Here is a 13,352-nt window from a genome sequence, read left to right as displayed (position 1 = left end):
AAAACAGGCAACAAGACACCAAATAGAGCCTAAATCAAGTTTAAGAATGCATGATTTAACAAAGGCACCATTGCTTGTCCTTACTGTGTCATAAACGTTACATCTCAGTCAAAAATGAGAACTTCTGCCTTTGTCACTTTGCATGCATTTAGAATCCTAGAATATAGAATCCTTTATTTTGGTCACACATTATACACACAGTTTTTTGCAAATATACAGTGACATTTATTAGTTTTCACATATCCCAGCTAAGCTGGGGTCAGAGTGCAGGGTCAGCCATGATACGGCGCCCCTGGAGCAGATAGGGTTAAGGGCCTTGCTCAAGGGCCCAACAGTGGCATCCTTCTGGTCAGTAACCCTGAGCCACCACTGCCCCCCTGCATTCTATGAGAAAAATATTAACGTTTAGTTAAAGCGTTTACATGCAGACTTATACTCCGTTCCTAAATTGATACATACTGAATGAAATTGTATTTTCATTGTAATCACAAAAAAATTTCTTATTCAAAGAAGAGACACAAAATACAAAGTCCCAGAGAAAATTACTAAATTGCTCAATTCACAAATTAGCATATTCAGGCTACATGACTGAAATTCAAACAAGCATCCACAATGAAATTCTAGTATGTGCGATCATGTTTGAAACCGACTGTACTGATTACAAATGGCTAAACGCTATGCATGTAAATACTATATAATCACACTATATAATCAAACTGATGCTTTTAATCCATTTCTCTGCCATTCAAAGCATCTTAAATGATTTTTCCAGCCTTTCTGAATGGGCATTTTGTCTACTCTATTACTCTACATAATTACTCAAGTACTCGTCGAGTACTCAGTTGGGGGAGGGGTGGGCACAATGACATGTGAACAAATACAGTATGTTCATATATGTCATATGTCTCTGGCTGCTGCATTGTGTCTCGTTGTTCCAACATCTTTTCATTCACATAGTATATTATAATGTAATCTGTTACAATAAGTGCAAATAATGCATAATATTTTGTCATTATGTAAAGACTCACTGGTCAATTCAATGAAACAATGCTAAGAACGTGCATCTCTATTCTTCCTTCAGGTTACCGTAACAAGCTTAGTAATTGCGCACCACTGTTTCTGAACTGTGTATCTGCAAAACTTGGTTTCTGTGATGCCATTATCATCACGTTTTTTAAACACAGTTTTATGTTGAAAATAGCTTTGAAGACCCTGCATTCTATTACATTCAGCTGTGCTCCATCTAGATGTTTGAAAGAAAGATTTCGCCTTACTGGGAAACATACTGGGAAAACTGAAATGGAATGCCACTTTATGTTGGACTTCATGTTGCATAACTCTTCAGCTCTGATTTCGCTGAGATGTAGGTGTGTAACCTAAACATATCGGCACTGAGGGAGATTTACAGTCAATGATAAACCTTCACTTGTATTAAATAATATACATTAACGAGTCAAAGTTTCTACATTAAATGACGATAAAACCTGTTTAGCAAATGTGTGCAGAGACAGATGTTCAAAACACGGTAGATTAAACTTTCTTTTGATTATCGTAAACCTGTAGAACAAATGTTAGCATTGCAGCATAGTTTATCAGTTTGGTGGCTATGAGATGTCTCAGTTGACAATCAAGTTAATCTCAAAATTAAAAATATGGCCCCTCTTTGATACGTAGTGTCAGGAGAAAGTGCAAATAATGCCATTTGTGTAATGTCATTAAGATGGTGGTGTGTTGGAAGGGTGTGTGTCAGAGGTATGTGTGTATGAGCAGACGTGACGCACCTGTAGAGTGTTTGCGCACTCGTTCTGAGCCTTTGAGAACTGAGGCTTTGAGATCTCCCAGAGACCTGGATGACCGCATCTCACTGTGTTTGTCTTGGCCGCTGACCTGCAGGAACTGAGGGGAGGGGACCATTTAGAAGGAGTTCTGCTAAACTAAATAAATATTTGATTAAAGGCATATATATATATATATATATATATATATATATATATATATATTTATTAGCAAAAATCTTAAAGTTATCAATGAGTTGGCAGCTGCTTTCTGATAGAGCCATTAAAAGTTTTTTTAATTATTTTACTTAGGTGAAATAGCGAACAGACTTGTGGGTAAGTTGTAGGTTGAAAACTAGTGCATGTACAGGTTAAGGTTTCTGTGTGGGTTTTGGTATTGTTTTAGATTTGGCTTTGGTTTAAATTTGGTTTGGGTCGCTTTGCTTTGTTTTGGCTTGAACTCACTTGGTTATTGAGAGGTGTTTTCAAAATCACTCTCAGCAGGTTGTTCATTCCAGAACTGGAGCTCAAAGCCTGAACAGCTCTGTCCAAATCCTCCTGACACTTCAGAGCCACCAACATCTAAGACCAGACACACATTGTCAACAAAACATGTCGTAGAGTACAGTTTAAAAACAATAAGAATAAACTACATTTAGAGAGCCTTAATGCTACCTTTAAACAATTGGCTTGGTTTATCCACTATCCACAGCAGTACATGTCATGATTTAATACATAGCAATGCATCACAATATCATAATTGGATCACATTGAAACTCGACAAAAACACAAAAGACATTGTGAACCTGCACGTTCGGTTTTAAACTCTCTTGCACCGTTTGCATAACTTTGGTCCAGTACAACAACTTCTGGCTCTGACAGCACTGAGAAATTCAGTTTTTCACTTATTTTGATGACCTGGGTCTGGAGCCATGAAAATCTTAGGGATAGTTCACCCAAAAATGATTATTCTCTTATCATTTACTCACACTCACCGTCTCTGTTTTACTTTGTTTTTTCATTTTTGTCCATACAATGCAAGTCATTGGGGTCCAAAATTTTCAAGCTCAAAACTTTTATTAATTTTATGCTGCCCTTACAAGACTTAAGTGATTTAATCCATGTCTTCTGAAGTAATATGATTTCTTTGGGTGAGAAACAGACAAAAATGTAAGTCTAGTTCAGAAATGTGTGATATTAGACAGAATGTCACTATTTACTTTCAGTGAATGTGTTTTTTTATTCTTCATATTTTTAAAGTGAATGGTGACCGAGACTGTCTGTCCCTAACATTCTAACATCTTTTGTGTTCCACTGTGTGAACACCTTCACACAGGTTTGGAACAACATGAGGGTTGGGAAATTATGACATAATATTAAATTATGGCTGAGCTATCACTTTAAAGGGATAGTTAACCCAAAAATGAAAATCATCAATTTACTCACCCTCATGCCATCCCAGATACGTATGACTTCCTTTCTTATGCAGAACACAAATTAAGATTTTTAGAAGAATATTTCAGCTCTGTAGATCAGCACAATGTAAGTGAATGGGTGCCAAAATGTTGATGCTTGAAAAAGCACATAAAGGCAGCATAAAAGTAATCCACAAGACTCCAGTAGTTAAATCCATATCTTCTGAAATTATGTGATAGGTGTGGGTGAAACATGTAATTTTTTGCTAGACTTTCACAAGTATGTGAAAGTAATCTGTTTTGCATCCACACCTATCACATCACTTCTGAAGATATTGATTTAACAACTGTAGTCTTATTTTTATGCTTGATTGTGTTTTTTTTTTTTTTTTTTTTAGTTTTAAAATATTGGCACCCATTCACTTGCATTTTATGGACCAAAGGAGCTGAGAAATGCTTCTAAAAATCTTCATTTGTGTTCAGCAGATGAAAGAAAGTCATATACATCTGGGGTGGCATGAGGGTGAGTAAATGATGAGAGAATTTTCATTTTTGGTTGAACTATCCTTAAAGGGTAACTAAACACCTGCTCAGAGTCTGACTCCACCCACTAGAAATATTTGAAAATGCAGGAAAAGTGGGCAGACCCCGGCGGGGATAGAGGGAACGAACCGAGTGCGGGGCTGAGCGGTGGGGGTGGGGGGGTGGCACCTGAGACTCGTAGTGACGGATTAATTGACAGCTGCTCTCAGACTCTATGTTATTATTATTCCTCACACGGTCGCAAGACCACATGTACATGAATCTGGCGTGGTGAGCTGGAACCTGCTTACGTCAGCTGTCACCGCTTACGTCACGAAGTACCGCAACAGCCAATAGGAAAATTCAACTGCAGTAGCCACCGTTCAACCTGAAGAGGGCAGCACTAAGACGTTTTTACACCATATATTGTAGAATTAAAACACTTTATACACAAATGTCAAAAAAATTACTTGAATCAATGACCAGTACTAATAAAGCCCCATGCTTACAGATCATTAACTAAAAAAAGTTGGTTTAGGGTTTAGTTACCCTTTAAAGGTCAATAAGAAGAGAGGTTTGGAAAATGTTCTAGTAATTATTACGACATTATATATAGTGATGAAATATAAACCAAAGCAAAATCATGCTTTATTAATACTACTTTCTCTATTTCATAGCTTTTAGTTCTTATTTCAGTGTAGTTACAGTTTTCAGTTTTGTAAGTATTTAGAACATTATTTCTGTACAGAAGAACCACCGCTCTCAAAACGCAGAGTAAGAATCCAGCATAGGGCACCAATCCCTGTCGCGAAACACTGAAACCGCCCCCTATAGACTATATAGTGCACTATTTCAGGTGTCCGACATTTTGTAGGATTGTCTGAATTCTGATCGAGCCACTCATTCCCTACATTTGTTCACTCATTCTTACGCACAATGCACTCTAATTTCAAGTGTACGTTTGATGTACACTCGACAATGGTTAATTGCCCATAATCCACCACGGGGAAGATGTACAAGCTGAGAGGTTACTGCTTCCTTCACTCCTGCAATGCTTTATATAAAAATTACTTTTTGACAAATCATTACGTGATTAAAATAACATAATAACATAGAGACAAAACATACAGATACTTTTTAAAATGTACTCTTTATTTATATTTATACAGAATTTTGCCATTAAGATGAAGAATTCTTTATTTACTAAATAATTCACTGAGGTGATATTATTTTTAACTCAGGAGGCTACACACAGTGAAAATGATAATACCATGGACGATTTAAATATTTGGTTTTAACACATTGTTTATGTGATGGACGCTTGAGTGACAGATTGTGATGGTGTGCGCAGCTGTGTGAACTTCTGCCTTCGTAAAATTCCCATTCAATAATCTCTCAATAAATTACACATTAATGAAAACTAAATCCAGTAATGTAACAACAGGAATGCTGCCCATTGTAACGGAGTAAGACATTTTCATTAGAAATTTACTTGAGTCAGAGTAAAAAGTACCCACTTTTAAACCTAATCTAAAAGTACATTTTTCAGTACAAGTAAATGTAAGGGCGTAAATGTAGTGCGTTACTACCCACGTCTGCTTATTATGGAAGTACAAGGGCTGCCAGCATTTTGACAGTCCTAAAGTCATATTTAGGCAGCAGAAAAGTAATTAACATGGAAGCGCTGATTTAAAGTTAAAAACATATGAATTATCGACTTGTTTTTTACATAAACCTATCGATTCACTTCAAAAGACTAGCACACATGTACTTGCATTATAAGGACATGACAGAGCTCTATCTTCTTCTAAAAATGTTAATTTGTGTTCTGCTGAAGAAATACAGTCATACACATCTGGGATGGCACTAGGGTAAGTGAATAATTAGACCAATTTCATTTTTGAATGAACTATTCCTTTAACTATTAAAAAATATGCAATTAATTGTGATTAAAAATTCTTATCGACTGATAGCACTTCTAAATATGCACAAAATATTGATACAAGCATATAAAAACAATGTATGCAATATTGTGAGAAGATTATTGTTATATCTTAATATATGATGTGTTTCAGCACACCCCTACTTTATATCAAAAGACTTATCTCTTGGACTACCTCTTTATCTGTGTAGTACAGGTCCATTTGCTGCCCAAAGGCTTCTGTCACCTTCTGAAGCAGATTTTTGAACTTCAGTGGTCTCTGGAACGGGATAATTCTAAAAGATGAGAAAAACAAAAACGATGCATTAAACCCAAAAATATAGGACATCTACAGATTTAAAGTACAACAACACAAGGCAATAAACTAGTTTCATTTTGCTTGATTAGACTATTAAAGCACAATTTGAGGTCCATATATAAGCGGTATGTACACATGGCACTGCAATCTTGCACCCTTCCAATCACAGGGCATATCCTGACCCTGTCATAGGCATCACTGCTATAGGAACAGAGGTGATGAAGGACAGGTTAGCTGAACATGTGTGGAAAGTGATCTAAATTTGCTGGACCATTAATCAGTGTACAGAAAGGAGACACCCCTGCAGTCCCTAATGTGTGTGAGTGTGAATTTCTACAACTATTTATGGTGCATGCATGTATACTATGCCATAATAGGAGACTCTGTATATATAATGAGTGTGTCTATGTTTATAGTGTGTGTCAATAAGTTTAGGGGGGAACAGAAAAAGGAACAGAGAGAGTAAATTGGTTTATGTGCATGCCTATTTGTTTTGGATGGCAAGCATGTCGAATTTCAGTGTAAATATATGTGAGTGTATGTTTGGCCCAATCAACCAGAGCAGTCCACTGTTTCAACACTGTGGCCCACATCACAATGCACACAAAGGCAGATGGAACGCTTCCTTAGAGGAAAGATAAAAAAGAGAAACAGTGCTGGAAATAGTAGGAGGCATGTTCTCCCCCCTTCTTTAAATTTCAGCTCTGCTTCAGCACACCAAGAGGCCCAGACCAATACTGGCACACATACACAGCACTGTCTTCTTATCTACTACTTTTTACTCCAAAAACACAGTCTATTTGTCTACCTATCTATCTCCTGTATATGTCTACTTGTCTAAAGAAAACAACAAATCAATCTTTTAAAATGATTATGAATAGTCCAAATTTCTGTTGTAGAAGCTGATCCTAGATCAGTGTTAGAGAGTTATCTTTAGTTTGATTTCTGAGCAATGGCTCTGTTTACATTGGCCGATGAGAGAGTTAGGGATGGAAGAAATGAATAGTGGAAGACTGGAGAGAAAGGCGGATGTATAGAATGAGAGGATTTTCCTTCCTCAGCATGCACAACTAAGCGCCTCAGTTTAGCCATATCTCTTCGCGCCTGGCATGGCACACCGCACTCTTCTCCTTCCTGTCTCAGAGATTCAGTCACTGCCAGTGGAAGAGTTTAAAATGTGTACAACATGGCCGGTCTGTTACTCTAACTAATGCCTGATCTCTCTGTAGTAGTGTGATGATTTGTGATGTGTAGTGCGAGACATGGTTACATAAAAATTACTTTAATAGCATTTTTAAAAAAGTAACAAAAGATTATATTATCATGTTTGTTTTTAACATATACCATGGTACAGTATTCTTAGAAGTACCTTGGAGTTTGTAAATGCCATGGTACATTGATATGTTGAAAGGACTATTATATATATCAAAGTACCATGGTAGTACTATCAAATACTATATCACTGTACCAACTCAAATAGATTTATTATACCTAATGCCTCATTGTGTTGTAGACTGAATATAATCTACTTCATAGAGCAATTAGACTTGAATTTTGTCAAATGTTGTTCTCTGTAACTATAATGCATATTCATTGTGAGAATATTTAAGTCCACCATCTGGCCTGGGTGGTTTATTAAGATTTATTGATAGCACTGTTTACTAAAACTTCTTGCATACAATAATAGATTTGTTTAAACTTATTTGCCCCTCATAATTTTTTTTTTTTTTACTATTAACAAAGTGGTATTTTAAAGAAAAAGTTCACTCAAAAATGTAAATAATGTGAAAATTGACTCCAGTATGTTTCATAAAGTTTATTAAACCAGTATGACTTTTGTGTAACACAAAATGAGGTGTTTTAGTGAAAATCACAGCCCTTCTTTTCAATACAATTGCTGTATTTAATGCGTGCTTCACTTTTAAGCATAAAAAAATACCCAGAGGTATCATAAAAGTAGTCATTAAAGCTACAATATGTTTGGTGAGAAACAAACTTTTTTTTTTTTTAACGAAAATCTTACTTATTCTAAGTGCTATGACAGAAGTTGGTTCATAGTGGCATGAGTGTTCATGCAAAAGCTTTCATTGCTTTTAGCGCTAACAATATAAGTTCTCGCATGAACACGTGCTACTGTGAACAAACTTCGTAGCACTCGCAGCACTCATGACCATGCAACAGACATCAAGATTTTCATTAGTTAGACTCCATGGACTATTTTTATGATAATCTGGGGTCCTTTTGGGTCATTTAACCTCTTCAACTCAACGCATTTTTAGGCTGCCGCCTGTAATTTTTCACATAATTTACAAATACTGTGGACTATTTTATTCCACTAGATGACAGCAAGCACTAGAAATGTTTTTTTTTTCCTCCATCACAAAAAGCAGATCTGAAATGTAGGTGGCATTTTATACATTTTAGGCATCACGGATGTGCTACTCCATAGACATTCAGTCTAATTTTCAGTTCATGCACAACCCCGATTGTTTCATGGAATATCTCGGCCTCTGAGTGGACTAGAAGCTCAATCTAGTGTCATTAAAAAGCTGACATCCTCTCCTTTGCAATGATGTATAACTTTTTATCATCAATAGTCGATCACATATATTTGCATTGATTTGTTTAGCCTGTTTTTCCTGCAGGAATGCATATTTTGTTCTGGACATCTAAGACATAACATCTAAGATATAGTACTAGGGCAACAAAATAACCTGTGCTGTCACATTACATTTTGAGTAATGATTTGTCTATTTTAAATGCTATTTAAAATATTTTTTATATGTATATTTATATTTCTACCACATTACCTCCAGCTGATGTGTGACGCAAATGTTTTATTTTGTTATTTTATGTAACATAAATGCAGAAGTAATTGTTATTTACATAAAGTTCAGATTCTAAGCTTTCAAATGGTACCACAAATGCCTGACTTATGTATATGGAGACTTAAACATTTTAAACGTAAACTTTTTTCGAGACATACCGCCTCTTTTGGACCCGCAGGCGGATCTGCAGATTTGATTCCAGGTTTGGAATAACATTAAGGTGAGTAAATGTTGACAGAATTTAAATTTTTGAGTTTGTGGAGAATAGTATCCTGGCCATTAAAGAAGTGCCATCTCTAGAGAGGTCGCGTGATATTAAGCTTCCTTAAATTCAAGGCAGCATAGACATTGGTTTAAAAAACAACCAGACAATTAGAGCTGTTAAAGTGGCACACCCAGCTGCCCGTCACCTCTAATAGAGTGAGCGACATAACCCACTGAGCCTTTTCACACAGGCAGTGGACAGGGGCCTCTGGGGACCAAAGTGTGACTTCTCCCAGGTTGGACCAGGGCTTTGTAGTACAGAATGGCTATGTTTATTACACTAGCATAATGCTTATTGCATACTGCACAGTATACTATGAATACTAGTCTTAAATAAGTTTGGAATGGCATAGTACCATAATTCTCTTACAGTTTCTACCACATCTTTATACAGTATTTCACTAAGTGTGCTTTTTTTATACTGAACATTTAGGCAAATTTAGGTCATACATTTATTATTTGCATATAGAAAATGCACATACTGTGCACAGTACAAGCCATACACTGCAAAAAAGCACTTATACACTTTCTTCCTGTAAACAATTTCCTTTCACAGCTTCAACAATGTCTTAAATTCTTCCTATCATGAAATATTGGCTTGATATTAGGGAAAATACAGACCTTTTATGAGTTTCTTACCAGCAAGAAGACATTTAGAGTTGCTGAAAGCACATATGGATATATTTTGCAAATCCTCATGTCTTGGAACTTGGTAGTCTTAATATGGGAAAAATGACATGTTCTTTGTGTGGGTGCATGGATGACCTACAGGACATTGGAAATTATTATTGGGTGTGCCATTGAGCTCAAACACATGGCTTTATGTCTCCTTTCTCTTTCTCTCTCTCTCTCTGTCTGCCAAGATATACCAGCGAGTGTGTGACTACTTATAACACTTGAATGTCTTTAGGAACATTCTGGTTTCCAACTTGGCATATTTTCCATTCTTTGCCTTGTCTTGAGATCTCAGAAATGGTGTAATGAGAGATGGGATAAGACAAGAGGAATGAGATCAGGGACAGGACAAAGCGCTGCAGAAATACTGAGAATGTTCCGACTCACCGTTTCTCTCGCTCATGCTCCAACTTCACCCGTAAATCCTGAGAGAGGAAAAGAAAACAACAAAATGAAATGAGTCCAGTAGAAAGTGAATCAAATTAACAAATGCCAAATTCGGCAATACAAGAAAACTTTATTAATCCCCAAGAGTCTATTTGGATTAGGGCATTCAGAATGCAATTTGTATGAACTTGCTATTCTGCAGCAACTACAACTATTATCAGATACATATTAAGCAAGAATAGAGCATTCAAGAACATTGTGTATAATATATTTGTATTAACACTATGGCTTTTCAAAAACTAGTGAGCCGCCCACCTACTGTATATGGCATTTTTGAGCATTTGAGCATTTGTTATGCATATAAACATGCCTATGGTCCTGTGACAGGGCGGAGGGAGGGGCCGGGTCGTGATTCCACACACCCGGCCCCTAATCAGGCTAATCAAGCCTCAGAGAGGGATAAAGGCTGACTGGAGACTGCAGTGTGACAGAGAGAGAGAGCTGTCCAACACCTGTGTGTGTGTGTGTGTGTGTGTGTGTGTGTGTGTGTGTGTGTGTGTGTGTGTGTGTGTGTGTGTGTGTGTGTTTGTCTTTTATTTAGTTCTTCATTAAACTATTATTTATATTGTCAAGCCGGTTCTAGCCTCCTCCTTTCCATTAATCCCTTTACAGATCCCTAAAAATGTTGTCTAGTTTGGCAGCTCATAAATATTCAAACATGCATATAATGGCCAAAAAATGCTGTCTATGTAAGTAGCTCGCTAACATTCAAATGTGCTTTTGATGGCCAAAATGCTGTCTAGGTAGTTATCTCATGAACATTAAAATGTGTCTGTCATGCCCAAAAAATAATGCCTAGGTAGGCTTACTAGCTTTTGAAACAGTCTACATATATTGAATGTTTTTGAACATTCTACCCTTTAGCAAATTGCACAAACTATCCATTTATTAATAAGGCTTAAATTTATTCAGAGTTTCAGTGTTGGTGGAGTGAACTAAAAAGGCATGCCAGAGTCTGTACTTGCTATGCAGAGCGAGATGTGACATTGCAAATATATTACAAATAGGAAGTTCCTGCATGCTGAGGCAATCCTTGCTGTCTTAGAATTACACCCACACTGGTTGCTTTTACTTCCTGTCTGTCTTTAATGCTTTTCAACCTGAAAAACCTTGCATGTTGTTCAGTTTATCCAGTCCTACATGCATACCATGACAGTTCAGGTGATGATAGAAAAGAGTGTCTGGTATGAATTAGATAAAAGGTGTGAGGGTTCTACATTCGAGTGGGCGGCTTGGGTGAAACTCTTTATGTTTGTGTAGTTTCAGTCCATAGTGTTTTTATGAGCATTCCTTACATCTAAGGAGGTAGAAAGAATGAGGTAGGCGCTATCCAAACAAAAAGAAAAGATTACGACAAGAGCAATACAGCACCTGTTATGCTTTGTTCACACTGCAGGAAAAATCTGATATTTTCTCAAATCCAATTGTTTAGACTGACTGCAGGTTATATGTGGACAGATAAAAAAAAATAAAAATCATTTCAGACTTCAGTTGCTTTTGCTAGCATGTCCATGTTAGTTTGCATATATCATGGCATCTGTCTGTGCAACAAAAGCAAAGCCAAGGCAATACTTGTAAAAAGACAATACTTGTAATATTTTGATTCTGTGATTGAATTCTATTCTGTGTGTGTTCGGTTCTTGTTGGAGTCTTACAAACCAATCTGATTATATGGGGGAAAGATATGAGGAACTCTGAGCTTATCAGACCAGTATGTGTGTTAAATCATAGAGCAGAGCGCATTTTATAAAAAGCCAACTTTCACCACTTGTTTTTCTGAATAATAACATGTCAAATGATACAAATGTGAAAGCCTTTACGAAGATTCAAGAGTTTATATCTGTGCATTACCCTGCTAATTTTTGTGTACAAAAAAATTATACATTTCACGTACGTGTCATCCGTGATATTTTTAACGTGCATTTTAATTTACAAGTAATCAGGTTTTAGTTTTTTTGTGGGTTAGAGTACCCAACTACAAAATGACTAGAAAATTCCTATGCCTAGTTCAGATTTAAAAAACTAAACAGATTTGAGTCAAATCAGATTTAATTCTGCCTGTGTGAACAGCCTTAGAGTTCTCAAATATTTTGACCTATGAATTTCCATGACTTTTCCCATTATCTTTCTAGTTGATCATGATTCTTTCAGAATCGATTCTGAGTTCAATTCAAACCACAGCAGTGCAGTGGTGCTTATGTGCATGCCAGAGACAGAGTGAGATGCTAAAAACAAATGGTCAGATACAAATATACTAAAGCTAAGTGCACACAATAAAACTGATACAGACTGGATATATTGACCATACGACCATCGTCCCCGACTAAAACTACGATCCTGAAATTCATTCACAAAGTCAAGCACATAGAAACAGGACAGTTTATTCATGATAACAAGTAAACAAACAACATGAAAGACGGGCTTACACCCGTTACTGCACTGATTTGCACAGAAAAGGAAAATAACAGCTGAAAATAATAATGAATTACGTTTTTATTTTCTAATACTTTTTTGTCTCCTGCTTTCCAATGCTATTCTCTCCTCTATTTATTTGGCTGTAGCTCATTGCCAGTCTCTCGCTCGTCGGAGCAGTGTGCATAACAGATGCTTGATTGATTTCTTAAACAGCAAACCCGCTGTTTATATAATATCACCTATCAGCAACTGATAGTTGTGGTTATAGGCTAGGGATCGATTCATTTTAAATGAATAATGTGTGTATCGATAAAAAAAAACAAGATATATCGTGATGTATTGAGAATCGTTTTTTGTAATCGGAATTGAATTACCTTTTAAATTATATATCGTAAGGCCAGTGAAGATCCACACCTTTAATGGGTTTCCATTTTTATGTCAGGTACCAATTTCTTAAATTAATAGATTTAAGCAATTACAGTATAGTTATTAGTGAACAAATTCCTTTAATAAGACCTTTAACAGACAAACTAATGTTATCATGCTGTCTTGTAGGTGAGTTTTACTCTACACATTGCCTCTCCCTTGTGACAACACAGTGGCTTCAACTGCTGAGGATAATGAACAGTCTGAATAATACAATTTAAACTGATACTGTTGACATTGTGATGTCATCTCCATTATGAATGTAGTCTGAGATGCAGAAATGAGAATTCTGCAAGTTTATGTGTTTCACGTGTGTCGTCATTATGCATGTGCTTTTACCTGTCA

General features: G+C 36.4%; 1 protein-coding gene across 1 annotated transcript in view; it reads right to left on the bottom strand.

Annotated features, from left to right (window-relative positions):
• Nucleotides 1–13,352, bottom strand: part of LOC127634002 (mitogen-activated protein kinase kinase kinase 3-like) — a 58,561-nt gene that overhangs the window by 17,231 nt on the left and 27,978 nt on the right. Inside the window, exons 4-7 of the mRNA XM_052113390.1 lie at nucleotides 10,107–10,144; nucleotides 5,830–5,929; nucleotides 2,241–2,357; nucleotides 1,782–1,896 (exon numbers count right to left, since the gene is read on the bottom strand). Coding sequence (XP_051969350.1) covers nucleotides 1,782–1,896; nucleotides 2,241–2,357; nucleotides 5,830–5,929; nucleotides 10,107–10,144 — 370 coding nt within the window. The remainder of the gene's footprint in view (nucleotides 1–1,781; nucleotides 1,897–2,240; nucleotides 2,358–5,829; nucleotides 5,930–10,106; nucleotides 10,145–13,352) is intronic.

Source organism: Xyrauchen texanus, chromosome 41 (genome assembly GCF_025860055.1).
Source record: "Xyrauchen texanus isolate HMW12.3.18 chromosome 41, RBS_HiC_50CHRs, whole genome shotgun sequence".
In the NCBI taxonomy this organism is placed as follows: domain Eukaryota; kingdom Metazoa; phylum Chordata; class Actinopteri; order Cypriniformes; family Catostomidae; genus Xyrauchen; species Xyrauchen texanus.
Note: the sequence above shows the minus strand (reverse complement) of the source record. Positions and strands in the feature narration are given on the sequence as shown.